Genomic DNA, 15729 nt, shown 5'->3' with positions numbered 1-15729 from the left:
ATAATATACACCAGTAAAAGTCAAATTACTAGCTTAAAGAATATGAATTTACAATTTTGATAGCTATTACAAAACTGCCTTCCAATGAAACAAAAACAATTTATACTCCCATCATCAGTAAATGAGATTGTCTATATACATATAAATAATTCAGGGTGATATTAAACTTTACAATTTACTGGAATCTGAAAAATGGTATCTCAGTGAAGTTTTAATTTGTATTCCTCTCATGAATGTAAAGTCAAAATTTTCCATATTTTTAAGTAATACATATGTCCTTTTGTGTGCCCTTTTTGCTCATATCCTTTTTTGATTTTTCTGTTGGGTTATTTTTTTACTGCTAATTTCTACAAATTCTTTATATATTAGAAAACTGAGCCCTTTGCCTGTGATTGAGATGTAAATATTTTTCCCCACTTTTTCATTTGTCTTTTGACTTTATGGTGTTTGTTTTGTTTTGTTTTGTTTTGTTTTTTGCGGTACGCAGGCCTCTCACTGTTGTGGCCTCTCCCGTCGCGGAGCACAGGCTCTGAACGCGCAGGCTCAGCGGCCATGGCTCACGGGCCCAGCTGCTCTGCGGCATGTGGGATCTTCCCGGACTGGGGCACGAACCTGTGTCCCCTGCATCGGCAAGCGGACTCTCAACCACTGCGCCACCAGGGAAGCCCTATGGTGTTTTTTTAATACCATGCATGTTTTTCTTCTTTTTCTTATGCAGAAAACCTTACCAATTTTTCTCTTATGGTTTTTATATAATAACAAGGTCCTACCCAAATTTGAGGTGTTTTTGTTCCATCTTTTTACATTCAACTGTATGATACACTGAAATTAACCTTGAACCTATCTGGTGAGATATGGATCAACGTTTTTTCACAGATGGCTACCCAGCTGCTTCAACACCATTTCTTTCTTGTATAGTCTGTCTTTTGCCCACTAATTTGAATTACCCCCTTATCACATACATTAGGTCCATTTATGCATTCATATTACTTCCTGGACCGTTTATTTTATTCCATTGAACTGTCTCACTAAACATATCTTGCCCAATTATTTTTTTCATATTATTAAATAACTTTCCAAAACATTGTATAAAATTAAGGCTACACCAAATTTTAATAATCTCATTTTGAATACAAACTTACATTTCAGTGAAATATAATTATTCTCCTATTCCCTACCAGCAAAGAGTTCTAGGAACAAAATGTGTAGGTTACAGTGAATGAACTTCTTTAAAAAACTTGGTATTTATTGCCAAAGTGTTATGAAATAATATTTTGGTAACCATTTTTTTTTTTTTTTTTTTTTTTTTTTTTTTTTTTTTGCGGTACGTGGGCCTCTCACTGCTGTGGCCTCTCCTGTCGCTCCGGATGCACAGGCCCAGCAGCCATGGCTCACGGGCCCAGCCACTCTGTGGCATGTGGGATCTTCCCGGACCGGGGCACGAACCCATGTCCCCTGCATTGGCAGGCGGACTCTCAACCACTGAGCCACCAGGGAAGCCCTGGTAACCATTTTTATAGTTATTAATTCCTAAATTAAGCTACTTATTTAAAAGTACCTTCACTTACTAAATATCTTTAATGCTATTAAAATTCATAAAGGAAAGCTTATAAAGATCAAATTTAAGAATGAGTCAACCAGGTGTGTTTGTTTTTCCTAAAAAGATGTGTTTATTCTCTGATTTTGAAAGGAGGTGACAAAGCTCACTTTTAAAGTCTGTGTATTTGTGAATGCACAGACTCCTGAAGCAATTTTTAGTTAAATAAATAGATACACACGCCAAACTTCATCTCTGGATCCAGGTGATTTCTTAAATGACTTAAAGCATATCCTGCTGTTAAATTCTTTATGAGTAGGGCCTCCTTTTTCTTACTCTGGTTCTTTGTTGATTCTATGCAATGGCTTGTTTACTTTTATTTCCTTTTAATAACATACGTTCCAAAAATCTGAGGAAGACATGAAACCAATAGCCAAGTTTGTTGGGGTGCCTTTACAGCTCATATCAAGCTGGTGATTCACATTTGCTTAAGAGGCAATGCAAATCACCAGCTTGATATGAATTGCAAAGGCACTCCAACAATCCCCAACAGGAGAGTAGGAAAGAGTTCCCAGAAGGGTACATGATCCATCTGTCAAATAAGCTCTGATAGTCGTACAAGAAGTTCATTTGCAAGTGACTGAAATCCAAAAACAATGGCTTAAACAATACAGATGTTATTTTTCTCTCAAGCAAAAAAAAAAAAATTCAAGGCAATGCTCTAGGACTAGTTGGTGCTCCACGGTGTATCAGGGACTCAGGTTCCTTCCATCTTGTTGTTACACTTGCCTCCACTCACCCAATCACTTTATGGTCTAAGATGGCTTCTTCAGCTCCACCCATGTGCATGTATGTTACACGTACCACATTCACTTACATTCAATTGCCCAGAACATAATCACTTAACCATACCTAGCTGCAAGAGATTCTAGTAAATCTAGTCTTATTCAGGTGGCCAATGCACAGCAAAACATTTCAGGTATTCTATTACTGCAGAAGAAGGAAAGAAGAGATACAAGACAACTAGTAGTCTCTGCCACAGTGTCCTTCAAAGATCTGTGGCCACCTCTAATAAGTGCATAAGACCAAAGCTTGTATTGTATATACAATATTCACTTGTGTTTCAATTTATTGTCCTACATTTATTTTTACCTTTATCTTAAATTATCTTTGGAGCATGGAGGGAATAAAAAGATAAATATTAAATAATTTTGATCCAAGTATATGTACACCATTTCAAGTATAAAGAAATGAATGTTTGGATAATCAACTCTTTTATATTCCCCTTAATATCCAATTCCGGAAGTACTTATTCAGTCAACAAATATTTGAAGGCCTACAATATGGCAGGTATGTATTAGGAGTTCAGAATACAATACTGAGCAAAACATATATATTCCCAGCCCTCCAGAAATCTATAGCCTATGCAGGGAAAGACAGTAAAACAAGCAATTAGAATAAGGAATGACAAGTGCTATAATAAACACTACAAAGAAATTAGCTAGAGCTCCTAACATTCTAGGATGGAACAGAGCAGAGAGTGTCAAGAGAAAGGGGAAAGCATGTGCAGCTTTCTAGACAGGAGGGGCGGGGGGGGGGCAGGGGGGGAAGCATGGCTCATTTAAGAGCTGAAAAAAAGTTCCATACAGCTATAAGACAGTCAGTGGCACAAGATGAGGCTACTGAGACAGGCAGGACCCAGATTATGAAGAGCCTGATAAATCACATTGATTTTAATCCCAGTAGCAATGAAAGTCATTGCAGACTTTCAGCAAAGCACAGACATAATCAAATCTTTATTTTAGAAAGCCAGAGAGGAAACAAGGTGCCCACATAAAACTGTAGCATGAATCCAGGCAAATGATGACAGGAGTTAAAACAGCAAGGGTAATAGAAATAACTGGACTAATTGGGATAAGCAGAAGGTAGAAGTGACAGAATGACTATATGGATGCTGGTGAGAGAAAAAAGAAAAAGTTAAGGAGAAGTCCCAGGATTCAAGCCTAGGCAATTGAGTGGACAGTGATGAGACACACAAAGAGAGTCAGGGTCGGGAGTGGATGGAAGAGATGAGTTTAAGTTTAGTCACTGAATTAGAGGTACACGTGGGACAACACATGCAAGGAAAAGAGTTCAGTAAGTGTTTGGAAGTCAGAAGATAAGAATTACTAAAATAACACAAATCACTGAGCCATGCTGAGGGCTCAGTTAAGGTTAAAAAAAAAAAAGATAGTTGGCAATGGTACCTATCTAAAGAAGTGTGCAATTTCTTTTACCACTCGACAAATTAAGAGAAAACTCTGAATTCCTTCAGAGTTTAGGTTTTGCCAGGCAGATGAGATAAAGATACAGCAGTGAACAAAGCAGATAAAGCTTATTCCTTCCCTATTCTAGTGGAATAAACATCAAGAGGTAATAAGTGCTGTGAAGAAAACTAAAGTAGGATAAGGATGTTATTTTGGATAGGGAGGTCAAAAGAGGTAGAGACATCTAGGTACAGACCTGATTGAAGTGACCGAGTACTACATAAACATCTGGGAGAAAGCATTCCTAGCAGAAGAGAAGCGCAAAGTCCCTAAAGTGAAAACATATTGGTAATACTCAATAGCAAGGAGGTCAGTGTATGTAGCTGAGTTGAATGAAAAGGGATAGGAAATAAGGTCAGAGAAGTAGCACAGTACACTTTGGGCTATGGCAGGAATTTGGAATTTGTTTCACGTGTGACAGGAAGCCACTGGAAGTGTCTTGTGTAGAGAAGAGGAAGCAACACCTACCGGATGGGAAAGAAGTTGAAGTCATCTACATCACAGCAGGGTTTGGGGCAGAGAGCAAAACACTGACCTAGCTGCAAAAGTCTTCAATGAATAATGAGGAATGATTGAGAGATGAACAGGTGAGAGCAACATGAAGAAACAGAAACAGAGGGTGGCCTAACTTAGAGGAATGAGCCAAAAAGAAGCAGCCACCAGCAAATTAGAGAGGATACAGGACAAGACAAAATCCCTGGGAAATCTCTCAAGAGGTTTACATTCTGGTCATGATGAATGAAACTGAAATGATTATAAAGTTATCTTTAATCAGAATTGTGTGGCCTGAGCACAAATATACTTATTTGCTAAGTTAAAGCAGCATATTTAAAAATGTTAAAGTAACATGTTTTAAATATCATTATCACAATATTGAAAGTTTTTATGAATATCAACCTTTTTCTGATAAAATAACACATAGATTTTTGGCAGGAGCTCCTCAACGTCCAATGTGGTAGTGTCCTCCCAGAAGTTAAAAAGGTCATCATATAACACCACCAAAAGGCAACAGTATGACAGTTCTAGTTACCTGGAATTTCTCCATGTGAAATTGATATTTTAAAATTTTACATATAACATCATTCTTATTTAATTTAAAATCTCAGCATGTTAAAACACATATATTTATGTTTTTTCTAGGCAAATTATGTAAGTCCTGGTACATACCCCACCTTGAATCTGCTCGGCCCTGTTTAACCCCCCACCAACCCCACCACCACCTCTCCTCCTGTCCCTGGGCTCAACCACTTGCCTTGTAGCCCCAGTAAAGACTCGCACAGCTACTGCAGTTACAAATCCTCACTCAGGGGGAGGAAAGGCCTATCATAGCTCCAGCCAGCCCCTACCTCCAACCAACAGGACCAATAGTAGCTCTGGCTTCCCCAGCAGCTCCTCAAAGAGGCCAGGGAACACAACTAAGAAGTATGGAAAAGTTATACACTCTGGGAGTAGATTTCAACCACTAAAAATGGGATGTAGAAATAAGTGAACATATAAACCACTTGCTCTCAGTCCCCGTCCCCCCCCCACCACCAAGATGGACTGCTTTGAAGCACAGCTGGTTCCATGTGGTCTCTGGGGAAACCTGTAAAAGTGAGCAACCAGGTGTGTAATGCACCACCTTCTATAGTTGATTCTCATTATTTATGGTAGTTATGTGCTGTAAAATGGCCATAAAAACTGAATTTGCAAATACTGAACCACTGCTCCTAGAGGTAATACAGGAATAGGTTCCCGAGGAACTCTGGTCACAATATTTTCATCAACTAATCAACACATAACCTGTTTTATCTTTTACTCACTTTTCCTTCATTCTTTCTTCCCTGAAAATGTATCCATTTCCCCACCCCACAAAAAAATCTTAGCCCATAAACTTCAACTAAGACTTTGTTTCCTAGGGAAGACAAGCTAAACACAAAACAAATCTTACTGAGAGCTAAATATGTTTGCCGCTTAAAGAAAAAATTAAAATTTTCTACTTGGCAGATACTTTTATTTCCTGTTATATATATTTTTCAGGAAAATAGTGCCAGTGGGAAATTCTCTACTTGATGATGAAAACATTAAAAAAAAAAAATCGAACTAACTATAGCAAAAACTTTACTAAATACGTAATATTAAAAGATGTTACAGAAGTAAATTGTTCACTTGGTTTAAAATTAATCAAAGCAAAAAAAAAAAAAAAAAAATTAATCAAAGCAGGGCTTCCCTGGTGGCGCAGTGGTTGAGAGTCCGCCTGCCGATGCAGGGGACACGGGTTTGTGCCCCGGTCCGGGAGGATCCTACATACCGCGGAGTGGCTGGGCCCGTAAGCCATGGCCACAGGGCCTGCGCGTCCGGAGCCTGTGCTCCACAACGGGAGAGGCCACAACAGTGAGAGGCCCGCGTGCCGCAAAAAAAAAAAATTAATCAAAGCATTTTGAGAATGCCCCAGTCATATTTTAAAGTGGTTTGATATTGGAAATAATAAATCTTAGGAGAAACTAAAAATATTTATGTTCCATTCAGATTCAAATTTCATTGAAATGAGGTAGTTTAAAGGTTAAAAAGGGTATGAAATGAGAGAGAAATCTCTATTCAAAATGGCAACAAATTTATTAAACAGTTAGGAATATATTTAAGAATAATAATGAGGGAGAATATCATACTAAAGACTTCAGTAGGGTGATAGTGGTGTACTAACAGACTTCCAAGATCAGTGGAGAAGAATGAGAGGCCTAGAAAAAGACATGAGAATTTTGTGTAAGATACATGCAGCATTTCAAATCAGTAGACGGTGGGGTTTGACATTAACTGGTTAACACTTGGAAACTTTCGAAAAAGTACATAACAAAATAAATGCTGGATATATTAAAAATTAAATATAAGCTGAAACCATAAAAGATCCAGGAGAAAATAGAGCAGAATATTTTTATTATCCAGGTGTGGAACAACCTTCCTAAACATGAGCATTGAAAAAAGTATGAAAGAAAAAATTCATAGATCTTAATATATAAATGTTTAAAGCCAGAAAAAAAGCAATTTCTAAAACAAATTAAAACATATGGAGAAAATGAATAGCAAAATGAATAGCAAAATATTACAATCTTTGATATATACTGATATATACTGAGTTCTTACGGATAGATTAGGAAAGATAATCATAAAAGAAAACCAGGTGAATGATACAATCTACATATAATAAAAAATCACAAAGAGAAAATAGAAATGGCAAGAAAAGGAATGGAAAAGAATGTTTGACACCACTGGTAAACAAAGAAATACAAATTAAAATGAGACATCAGTTACCTATGAACTGGCAAAGATAAGAATCCTACCACCTAGTGTTCAACTGCAAAAAAAAAAAACAACAACAAAAAACCCCAATAGCCTCTCATGGCCTTTGGGCTCAGAGGATAAACTGGTACTTTTCCAGAAGGCCATTTGGTAAGGTGTATTGAAAGTCTTTAAAGTGCTATATACTATTCAACCACTATTTAGCTTTTAGGACCTAACTCTAATAAAATTATTTTGATCTACATAAAGATATAGCTAAAAGAATATTCACGTTTATAATAAGGAAAAATTGAGAAACAACCTAAAATTCCCAAAGCAAGGACCTATTTAAATTATGGTACAGCTTAGAATATGTCATGTCTAGATAAAATGTTTATAAATAATTATTATGTTTGAGTTTTTAAAAAAGAATTATTTTGGGGGGTTTTTTGGTAATATAGTGCTTACTATTTGCCAGGCATTGATTGTCCTAAGCACTTTAAAATTATTTTTAAATTATTAACTTATTTAATCCTTATAACAGCCCAAAATGAATTAGATATAGTACTAGTATCCCCATTTTAGTTTACAAAACAATATTATAGTATAATTTTTGTTGAAAAAAAGTTGAGAAATACACATGTAATGTACATATACTCTCAAACATTAGACTCAAAGATCTTTACCAAATGACAGTAGTTATTTCCAAATTAATATATAACTTTCTTTTCATTTAAATCTTCAGTGTTCAACAAAAACATGTATTACTTTGTTATAAAGAAAGATGTTATTAAAAGTGAATTAAAATATATGGAAAACTAGCTTACTCATATTATTCATATGAATATATTTGACTATACTACTTATTAGAGATATGACTTTTACAAATCACTTAAGCCTTGGTTTTCTCATCAGTAAAAAGTAAAATAATACCTTCTCCAAAAGGCCAAGTACAAAATGCTTTAGCTCATAATAGCAGCTCAGTAACTAAATTTCTATAAATTATATGGCTACTACTTACCGACAGGATAATTCTCCATCCATAGCATCATGTTCATCTGTACTGGTATATGTTAATCTTCCTCCAACAACTGTCCCAACCAAGTATACCAGCCAGGCAAGACGTCCTAATATATAACAAGGAAAAAATCATTTAGAAAGTATTGATAGAAATAAGGCTTATTTTTCCCGATATTCTAAAATTAGTGAAAGTTCTTCCAAACAAGTGATAAACTACTGTGAACTCAGTTCTTGACAGAGTGAAGAGTTGGATTTTAAGTTCACCAAGGTAGTATAATAGTGAAAATGACACATTTTAGAGCCAGATACAACTATGAATCCCAGCTCTACCAATCTGCTATGTGATCTTGCGTAAGTATGTCTTCTTTGGAGAAATGTCTATTTAAATCCTTGGCTCAGTTTAAAATTGGGCTATCTATCTTTTTTATTATTGAGTTGTAAAAGTTCTTTATATATTCTAGATACAAGTCTCTTGTCAGACATATGATTAGCAAATATTTTCTCCCATTCTGTGGGTTGTTTTCATTTTCTTCATGGTGTCCTCTGACGCACAGAAATGTTAAATTCTCATGTGGTACTAATGCTAATTTTTCCTTTGTTATTTCAGCTTTTGCTGTCAAATCTAAGAAACCATTGCCCAACCCAAAGTCATGAAGATTTAGTCCTATGTTTTCTTCTAAGAGTTTCATAGCTTTAACTCTTGCATTTAGGTCTATGATTCATTTTGATTTAACTTTTTGTGTATGGTAGGATATAGGGTTCCAACTTCATTCTTTTGCATGCAGACATCCAGCTGTCCCAGCACCATTTGTTGAAAAGACAATCCTTCTGTCATTGAACTGTCTTCCTACCAGTCAAAAATCAACTGATTACAAATTGGAGGGTTTATACCTGAACTCTCAACTACATCTCATTGATCTAGTGTCTACCTTTACACCAATACCACACTGTCTTGATTACTATTGCTCGGTCATATATTTTGAAATCAGGAAGTGTGAGTCTTTCAACTTTGTTTTTTTTTTTTTTCAAGATTACTTTGGATATCCTGGGTCTTCTGGATTTCCACATTAATTTAAGGATCAGCTTGCCAATTCCTGAAAAGAAGCCAGTTGGGATTTTGACAGAGATTACACTGAATCCATTAAGTCAATTTGAGGAATACTGCCTTCTTAACAATATTAAGTCTTCTGAACCATGACCATGATGTCTTCCAATTTATTTAGATATTTAATAATGTTTTACAGTGTCAGTGTACAAGACTTAACACTTCTTTTGTAAAGTTTTTACCTAAGTAGTTTATTCTTTTAAATGCTATTGTAAGTGGACTTGTTATCTTCATTTTTGATTGCTCATTGAAAATATATAAACCCACTGTTGATTTCTATCTATTGATCTTGTATCCTGCAACTTTGTTTCTCTTTTGTTAGTTCTAATAGTTTTTTGGGATCTGCCATTTTTTTCACTTTCTTACACCCTTCATGTCTTCTCTACCCTGCTTACCTACCTCCAGTTCTACTGCCTATCATTATAATCTCTGTCTTGCATACAATGTCAACTTCTCTCCTCCTCTGACATACTCATCTTACAAAACTGTAATTGTTTAAATCCAATTCTCCACCTACTCTTTGCCTATCCTCACACAGCTTAATGTACCTGCAAAAAGATACAACCATGTTGACTAGTCTCACTTTGAATGCCCCTTCTCAGTCAGGTCTTACACAGCTATCCTATCAATTTTCAATACCTAGACTACGGTAGTGTGTCTTCAAGATACCCATCAATTCCTTCCCTCCATGTATGCAATTGCCATCAGGAAGTGGAGTCTATTTTTCCAATCCTTCGTAAGTCTGGGCTGGACTGTGACTGCTTTGACTAAAAGAATATGGTAGAAGTGACACTTATTCCAGTACTGGGCTTAGCCTTTAAGAGAATTGGCAGCTTCTTCCAGTCTCTCAGGGAATGTTCATTTAGGGGAAGCCATTCACCATGTAAGAAAACCACATACCCTGAGACCTAAAGGCTAGCCATGTAAAGAGACTACATGGAGAGAGAAATGCCCAACTATAGCCCATTCATCAAACATTCCAGCAAAGAGAACAGACTTGTGAGTAAAGAATCATTCAGGTTATGCCAGCTGCAGCTGTCACCTGATTACAGCACCTGAAAGACAGCAAAGGAGAACCATCTAGTTGAAACTTATCAATCCCAGAGAACACTGAGAGATAAGAATAAAATTGTTATTTGATAAACCACTAAGTTTTGGGCAAAAGATAACCAGAATACAATCTGCCAACATTTCATATCCACCTTTCCTGATTCATTATTTTTAAAAATTTTACTTATCACTTTCTAACATAATATATACTTTATTATTTATCTTGCTTTGTTACTTGTCTATTCCAATAGAATGTACACTGCATGACAGCTGTTATTTTTTCTGTTTGGTTGTCTATTGCATATCCAGAGCCTGAAACAGTGCCTGGCATACATAAGTTATCAAATAGACATGGGTTATTGAATTAAGAAATCATTACATAGAAAATACAGCATGAACCAGGCAAGAAGAAGTTAACAGCTTATTATCAATTTAGTAAACATTATAATGTAGAGTTGTTATTAAAAACGAATGTTAATGGTAGTTACATTTCTCTTGCTTAAATAAAAGCAGCTTCTTAAAGCACATTCAATGCAAGGTATAATCTAGTCTATCCTGCTATTTGCAAATTCATCCACGTGGTAAAATTTATTTGTAATCCCCCAAATCAATACTTGTGGTCATTCATGGACAGATGCAGAACAGCAAATAATTTAAGTTGCCCAATGTTCACATTCCAAGATCAGGTAAAACAAAGCAACAATCTGCTTTCTTGTTTCATCTCTCATTCTATAAACAGCTAAGTATCCCTTTTTGGTATCTTTTTGGTACCACATTGTTTTTTCACTTTTGTGCTCCTTGTTTATAATTTTACTCTTTAAAATAGTCAATAAGAATAGTGCTAATGTGTTGCCTAGTGTTCCTAAGTGAAAAAAAAAAAGCTATTATGTACCTTGTAGAGAAAATAACACGTGTTAAGCTTCGTCCAGGCATGGGCTGTAGTGCTGTTGGCTGTGAGTTCAATGTTAACGAATCAATGATATATATTAATGTAAATTATCTTTAAGCAGGAATACATAACACAAGGTTATATGCTGATCAGTCGATGAAAATGTGACCAGAAGCCTGCAGGAACCCAATCTGTATTTCCCCTAGGAGCAATGGTTTAATATTTGCTAATTCAGTGTTCACAGAAACTTTATGGAACGTTAAATACCAAATAAGGAGAATCGACTGTATATCTCAGAATCTTACAAAGGTTATCATCAATAGATTGTGCTCCAATGTGTGTGGGGCATACACATTTTATATAATTGATACGAATCTAAAACATTGTGACCATAATCTTTGGTGAATGTAGTATAATAACTTACCTGCCCTATGAGAGTCATTATTTTAAAAATATCTTACTACAAATTATTTCTCAAAATGAAAAATATTATTTAAATCTAAATAATAACCTTCTTTATATATTTTATCTATTTAGATTCTTAGATACTAATTTTGCTTAAAGTAAGCTTCACTATTACTAAAAATAATAGCAAACACTTAAATAGTACTTAACATGCACTAAGTACTATTTTAAACATTATATGTATTATCTGTACCTATATTTATTTAGTGTCACAAATCCCTATTAAGAAGTATATGATTCAAATATAGGCAACGGATTTCCAAGAGTCCATTCTCATACCGTTATGAGATATGTACCACTTCCTCTCAAGACTGATTAAAATACTTGAACAACACAGTGGTCAATCAGCTAGACAGACCTTGATGATCCAACAACCTCTTAAGTGTTTATTTAATACATTTTAATTCCTAATCCTGACTGTCCTCCACCTGTCTCCCAGATTTTTGCTACACGTGAGACTGCATCTCCCTTTGGGATCATTTCTAGGGCATTCACACTTCTTTTGATTCCCAAACCAGCCACCCTAAAACCAAGTATATGTGACACGTGAAACTAACATTTGTTGAATAGCTGAATTTAAAATAAGCAAACTTACTTTTGGAGTTTATAACTAATGTAAATGTAGAAACATCTGCCTACTAGCTCTTCATAAAACAAGCCATCTTGAAAACAGACACTGATTATATATGTAACTTTTATATTTCTCTGTTGGAAGATCAATATTTAAAAATGGAGGCAATACAATTTAGCCACCAAGAGCACAACTTGGATTCAAATTCTGCCTCTACTATTTATTATGCTTGTTACTCAATCTTTTTGGCTTTAATTTCCTCATTTATAAATACGAAATGCTAATAATAATTGGCTCGTAGGCTTCTGACAGCACTGAATGGTATTCTGCATGTAAAGTACTCATAATAATTCCTGCTACAAGGGCTGACTAAATGTTGACTATTATTATTATTATTAAATAGCTATACTGTTTTTAGTTCTTCTATATCATAGCTACAAAAGCCATAAAACATATCAATATGGAATATTTATATGTCCATTCTAAGTTTTACTTTCAAGCTGCTCAAGAAAATGAAGTCACACAATATTTAAGAATTTTTAAGTTCTTCCCTCTCTACCAAAGAGGCTTTTCGCAATTAAAGCTACTTACAGTTAGCTATGTCTACAAACAAAAACCCTGAACTGAAAAACACTCAAGAATTTTCAGAAAATTCATTTGCTGAATATCTACTATGTGCCATGTTCTGTCCACTGGGATATAACTAAATATGTATAAGGCAGGGTGAGAAGGGAGAAAGAGACCCTATGCTTAACAGGTTGAACCTGGTGAGAGAGAGAAAACTGAAAAGATGATTTTTCAATGCACTGTGATGAGATCACTGTCTAATAATAAATACTAAATATAGGACAAGAATTTCTCAAATTTTAATTTTTTATTCTTTAATTCATTTTATTTTGTGACCTTGAAATTAAGGCTTTGATATCAAAGAATGCTATGCAAAGATAGCATGTGAGCATTTTTTCTAAAATTATGGTAAATTTTGAATGGAAGTTTATTCAGAGAGAAGTAGGATATATATTCACTCTTTCCCTGTTTTAGAAAGCAGTGATTTCTATTGTATGAGACAAAAAAGCAGGAATTTTTAACCCTAAAAATTAACAACTACTAACTGAAAAAATTAGGATTAGTGTTAGAAATGAACAATGCAATGAAATATAAAGGCATTTTAATTAATCTATCAAATACAATTTTCCTATTTCACTGAATGAGTGATATTTCTCATACACATTAAACCTTACCCTAAAACTCTAGAATATTAGAGTTACAGCATTTAGAATAATAGATGTTAAAAAGTTACATTGGTTACAGAATTATATCCACAAAGTTTAAAGAACCATGTAAAGCCATAAATCTAAATTGCATTTAGAAATTTAAATATCCTATATATGAGTTTCATATCTATAATTTTATTTAAAAATTCTCAGATTACATTTCCATTATAGTTTTTCATTTTTCGATTTATTCTGAAATGTTCAGGGCACTCGTTCAGCAGCTGTTCAAGAACAGAACATTTTTTCCTTTAACAAAATAATTATTGCTGTAATAATCTGTAATTATGGTTTATAACTGCAATAATCCCAAAGAAATCAGTCATTACCCTAGATCACAAGTAATCGTTAACTACTGTTAATGATCTATTTATTTCTTAGGGATTATTGTTTTCGTAAACCATGACCATATCACCACGAATATGGAAGAGCAAGACAATATAATACAAGTGAGATCATAATATAATAATAAACTTATTTTGTAACATTAAAAGCCATTAAGCATCTAAATTAAAGCACACATAACGAGAGCATATAATTTTCTTTGTTCAACACTAACTGAAGTCTTTACACAAAAGAAATTGAACACTACCATACACAGCAGTACAAACTAGAACCACACCACACTAGGCACTTTTCATAATATAAAACAATTATTTCCGAATAAACCACAGATATTTTTAAAGGGCAGACAGATTCCTTCTCACTAACCTTTTGACTAGAAGAAAGGAAAAAAATATCTATTAAACATTTCCATGTATCAGGCATTATATTAGAAACTCTGAAATGATGTTTCATTAAAACTACAACTACAAAAACTCCCTGAATTTGTATTAGTCAAGAATCAGGTCTGGGGCTTCCCTAGTGGCGCAGTGGTTAAGAATCCGCCTGCCAATGCAGGGTACATGGGTTCGAGCTCTGGTCCAGGAAGATCCCACATGCCGCAGAGCAACTGAGCCTGTGCGCCACAATTGCTGAACCTGCGCTCTAGAGCCCGTGAGCCACAGCTGCTGGGCCTATGCGCCACAACTACTGAAGCCCGCACACCTAGAGCCCATGCTCCACAACAAGAGAGGCCACCCCAATGAGAAGCCCATGCACCGCAACGAAGAGTAGCCCCTGCTCGCCACAACTAGAGAAAGCCTGCGCAGCAATGAAGACCCAACGCAGTCCAAAAATACCCCCCAAAACAAAAAAGAAACATGTCTGACATTTTATTCAATAGATAGGCCTATTTAATACCAATAAATGATTACATTTCAGTTAATTCCATTCATGTATCTTAGAACAGCTATACTTTCTTCTAATACCCTTTTGTAGGAAAACAAGTCTTCGATTTTACAACTGAATCTTTTCCCACTGTAACTAATATTTGATACATATGAAAGAATATATGTAATGTATGTAAAGTACAGTCTTCCCTCAGTATCCACAGGGGATTATTTCCAGGATCCCTATGGATACAAAAATCTGCAGATGCTCGAAGTCACTTATATAAAATGGCACAGTATTTGCATATAACCTATTCGTAACCTCCATATGCTTTAAATCATCTCTAGATTACTTATAAACCTAATACAATGTAAAGTCTAGGTAAAGAGTTGTAAATACAATGTAAATGCTAAGTAAACAGTTGCTGGCACATGGCAAATTCAAGTTTGGCTTTTTGGAACTTTCTGGAATTTTATTTTGGGGGGGAATATTTTCTGTGGTTGGTTGAATTAGCAAGTGCAGAAACCTCAGATACAGGGGGATGACTGTATGATAAAACAAACTCCTGTGACCCCCCTCTATCCAATTTAACAACCAAGGCATTACCAATACTGTCACACCTACCTCCATACCCCGAACCTAGCTTCCCCCCTTACCTTGCACCCTAGAAGTAACCATGACTGTATTTGATGCTTACTATTTTCTTGACATCTTTTTGTTTTATCACTTACAGATATATTCTTAAACTATATATTTTTAGTCTCACTTGTTTTGGGGCTTTATTAAGCGTTTCATACTATATATAGCTTTCTGAAAATTGTTTTTTTTTCCCCACTAATTATTTCTGAAATTCATCTTTAAGTGTATCTGTAGTTCATTTTTTTATGTTATATAATACTCCATTGTATAACTATATTATGATCTGTTTATCCATTTTCATGTTGATGGACATTTGAGCTTTTTCCATTTTTTTGCCTTTAATAACATTAAGGCTATGAACATTCTCACGTCATGTCCTCTTGTTTAGAAGAGCTCTTCTAAAGGACAT

General features: G+C 35.1%; 1 protein-coding gene across 1 annotated transcript in view; it reads right to left on the bottom strand.

Moving 5' to 3' along the window:
- RANBP17 (RAN binding protein 17) overlaps nt 1–15729 on the bottom strand; it is a 316069-nt gene that overhangs the window by 236579 nt on the left and 63761 nt on the right. Inside the window, exon 13 of the mRNA XM_065873435.1 lies at nt 8120–8225. Within this exon, the coding sequence (XP_065729507.1) occupies nt 8120–8225 (106 nt within the window). The remainder of the gene's footprint in view (nt 1–8119; nt 8226–15729) is intronic.

Source organism: Phocoena phocoena, chromosome 3 (assembly GCF_963924675.1).
Source record: "Phocoena phocoena chromosome 3, mPhoPho1.1, whole genome shotgun sequence".
Taxonomy (NCBI): Eukaryota; Metazoa; Chordata; class Mammalia; order Artiodactyla; family Phocoenidae; genus Phocoena; species Phocoena phocoena.
This window is presented reverse-complemented; position numbering and strand designations above follow the sequence as displayed.